Source organism: Oncorhynchus mykiss, chromosome 9, assembly GCF_057628025.1.
Source record: "Oncorhynchus mykiss isolate SJ-2025 chromosome 9, ASM5762802v1, whole genome shotgun sequence".
Lineage (NCBI taxonomy): Eukaryota > Metazoa > Chordata > Actinopteri > Salmoniformes > Salmonidae > Oncorhynchus > Oncorhynchus mykiss.
In genome coordinates, this window is record NC_143030.1 from 15,775,758 (window position 1) to 15,779,481 (window position 3,724).

At 41.7% G+C, this 3,724-nt stretch overlaps 1 protein-coding gene across 1 annotated transcript; it reads right to left on the reverse strand.

The window, feature by feature from the left end:
• On the reverse strand, positions 1 to 1,018 carry LOC149980773 (C-type lectin domain family 10 member A-like). The gene is made up of 2 exons (XM_090185674.1): positions 695 to 1,018; positions 1 to 299 (listed from the first exon to the last, which is right to left on the reverse strand). The coding sequence occupies exons 1-2, from the start codon at positions 1,016 to 1,018 to the stop codon at positions 147 to 149; spliced, it is 477 nt and encodes a 158-aa protein (XP_090041800.1). The 3' UTR covers positions 1 to 146.
• Between the last annotated feature and the right edge of the window lie 2,706 nt (positions 1,019 to 3,724).

Sequence of the window (3,724 nt, forward strand, 5' to 3'; positions counted from 1 at the left end):
AGTAGGCTATACTTTGTGAGTGGCTGGGGGGGGGTTCAGAGAAACAGAGCTATGCCAGTGACACACACACTGTGTCATGTAACTCACCACTGTAGCAGCAAAAGGGAAGTTTTGTTCCACATGTGTAGTCTGCCCATTTGCCTGATTTACCAATCACCGACACAGTTCCCGTAGCGATTATTGGGTGCTCCTGAATGCCAAAATCTGAATGAAGAGTTACTCTGGTCCGACCAGCTCCAGTCTCTGAACAGGCCGACCCACGCCAGTTTCCCTTCGGTACAATGCTCCCTATCTTCCTGCTCTCAGCCAGGTTCCTCACACTGGCCATGTCTGTGTAGTGCTGTCTGCAGTAGCTCTGCCCTTCATCCCATGTCATACCTTCATTTGACAAGATGAACCTCTCAGAAATGTTGGTTGTCTTTCCTGCAATTATTGAATGCATTCTTGATGTCAAGGTAAATATTTCTCAAGAAATCTATACTTGTTTTCAATAATGTTTATATGGTGTCACTGCATATGCATGTTAGAGTATTTGTTAAGTCATGATGTCATTTCCTATTTTTAAAATGTTCTGATTGTACAAACAGAGCTGTAAACACAAAGAGTAACATTTTCTCACCGTCGTAGCAGACCGAGTAGTATTTTATGATGCAACGGTCATCCCACCACGTCCCGTACTCTCCTGTCGCTACACAGTGGTGATCAGGCAACCATCTGAACTGTCCCAGTTCCTAAACTCAGTCTCTCCATAGTAGTCCATATCTTCTAGAGACCACCTCCAGCTGTTAACACCACTATACAACCCTGTCCAGGCTGATCCATTAGAACCACTGTCTACAGTGTTGATCAGTCTGTTCATATCCTCCATGTTGTCTATGGTGACCAGGTCAGTGTACTTCTCTCTGCAGTAGGCTTGTGCTTCAGTCCAGTTCTTGCCCATGTTCACAAAGTGATACTCATGAGCAAGGCATGAGGAGAGAGTGTAGAGCCCTGTGGAGAAGTACATTATCTCATTCATATTTTCACTGTAGTGTCTATGTGAAGAACGTTATCGACATGTTGGTTCACCCAGTGAGGACAATTAAACCTGCAGTAGCAGTGGTTTAACAGTTAGCGTTGGGAGTGACCCGGGTTGTTCCGTCGCACACTTTAACGCTGCGCAAACGTCTGTGCACGGCCCTGTCCCTGATGCGAATTTGATAAATACTCGAAGACTACGCCTCGCATCTTGGAACTCACTTGACGATCTTACAATGTTCAATGAAAATGAAGCTTGCAATTGTGCTTTCTGCCACGGTGCTCTCCATGCAGTGTGACGCAAGCATAAAAAGCTGGTAACTTTTCGACCAGCATACCTGTACATATAAATGTTTCTACCAAACAAATGATGATATTTTCTAACTACTGTAGCCTATAGATATCCATTCCAGCTCAATATGTGAAAATACTTGTAAATGGAAAATTCTGCCAGATAAATGTTGTCAACTTAAAATCTAAAATCTGGGTTTTAAAACAAAACCTTAATAAAGACACTGACCAGAGAGAAACAGGACAAGCACCTTCTTGTCCATGACATAATAACAGACCTCTTGTACCTACAGACCAAAGGTGAACACATTTAGACATGATTGTTTCATCCTCATCACCCTTAAAATATTATACATTTTATGAATTATGTTGTTATCACTTTTGTAAAGAAAACCTGCTAGCTTTCCTCTGTACTGGTGAAATGTCCTTACCTGATGTAGTTCTGTGGAGTCTCTGTTCATCCGAATCTCTCTCTGAATGGAGCACTGTCTAGAATCCCTGTCAGAATAAAGTTGTTGACAGTACAACTATTCATCACTTTGTTTATTCTATGTTATAGTGTTTAAAGAACACGTCACTGTACCACCAGTTTACAACAGAGACAGTCAAATCAGTAATGAATATGACAGACCTCTTGTACCAAAGGTGAATACATGATACTCGAATTGTCATTGTAGTCATCATTAGTGGCTTAGTACCAATATCGATAATGATATGGTTTGACATCGATATGAGAAAGTCATATTGTGATATCGGTTTATCCTTGCTGTTGAGCTACACTATTATGTAAAATAGCATACATGACTGTTCCCGCTGGCACAGAACCCTCACAGTGACTCCACTTAACAAAGATAACTGCCTGCTGATGGGCCTTCAACTGGCTTCCCATCATATTCTGACTGGTTGGGAAGCTTAGAGCATTCACAACTGGTCCATCAGGCAATCAGCAAGCAGTTGTCTGAGCTTCACAAAGCCGTGAGAGTGAAGTCCACACAGTTGCAATGTAATTAATTCAAACCTACACATATCAGTTTGAAAAACATACAACTGACAAGGATATTCCATACCAGTGCCCATCACTAATCGTCATCACCAGCAGTAGAATCACCACCATCACCACCAGCAGTAGAATCACCACCATCACCACCAGCAGTAGAATCACCACCATCACCACCAACAGTAGAATCACCACCACCAGTAGAATCATCTGGTGATTCACTAGAATCACTACTGCAGCATAAACACTGGAGGCTGAGACAGGAGGGGTCGGGAGATGGTGGTGTTGGCGTTCTTCAGCTTGCAAGCCTCCCCCTTTTTCCACCAAACATAGTGATGGTCATTATGGCCAAACAGTTCCATTTCTGTTTCATCAGACCAGGGGACATTTCTCCAAAAAGTAGGATCTTTGTCCCCATGCGCAGTTGCAAAAAGTAGTCTGTCTTTTTTATGGCGGTTTTGGAGCAGTGGCTTCTTCCTTGCTGAGCGGCCTTTCAGGTTATGTCGATATAGGACTCATTTAATGTGGACATAGATACTTTTGTACCTCCAGCATCTTCACAAGGTCCTTTGCTGTTGTTCTGGGATTGATTCGCACTTTTCGCACCAAAGTACATTTCTCTAGGAGACAGAAAGCGTTTCCTTCCTGAGCGGTATGACAGCTGCATGGTCCCATGGTGTTTATACTTGCGTACTATTGTTTGTACAGATGAATGTGGTACCTTCAGGCGTTTGGAAATGGCTCCCAAGGATGAACCAGACTCGTGGAGGTCTATAATTTTATTTATGAGGTCTTGGCTGATTTCTTTGGATTTTCCCATGATGTCAAGCAAAGAGGCACTGAGTTTGAGGGTTGGCCTTGAAATACATCCACAGGTACAGCTCTAATTGACTCAAATGATGTCAATTAGCCTATCAGAAGCTTCTAAAGCCATGACATCATTTTCTGGAATTTTCCAAGCTGTTTAAAGGCAGTCAACTTAGTTTATGTAAACTTCTGACCCACTGGAATTGTGATACAGTGAATTATAAGTGAAATAATCTGTCTGTAAACATTTGTTGGAAAAATTACTTGTGTCATGTACAAAGTTGATGTCCTAACCAACTTGCCAAAACTGTAGTTTGTTAACAAGACACTTGCTGAGTGGTTGAATAGCAAGTTAATGACTCCAACCTAAGTGTAGTAGGGCCTGAAATAAGAGTTCAAGAATTCAGTTATTATTACAATCTCTATACAAGGTATAAATACAACATTAGAAGTGTGACTGCAGAAGCAAGTCACACTAATAAGAATATGACAGAAATATAGAGTGATGTTCCTGTTAGCAAGCACATTACTTATACTTCCAGAGCATTGATGTTCTGATATATAAGCATAACGTACATGTTACTTGATGATGAATGTGAAGAGTGATGACAG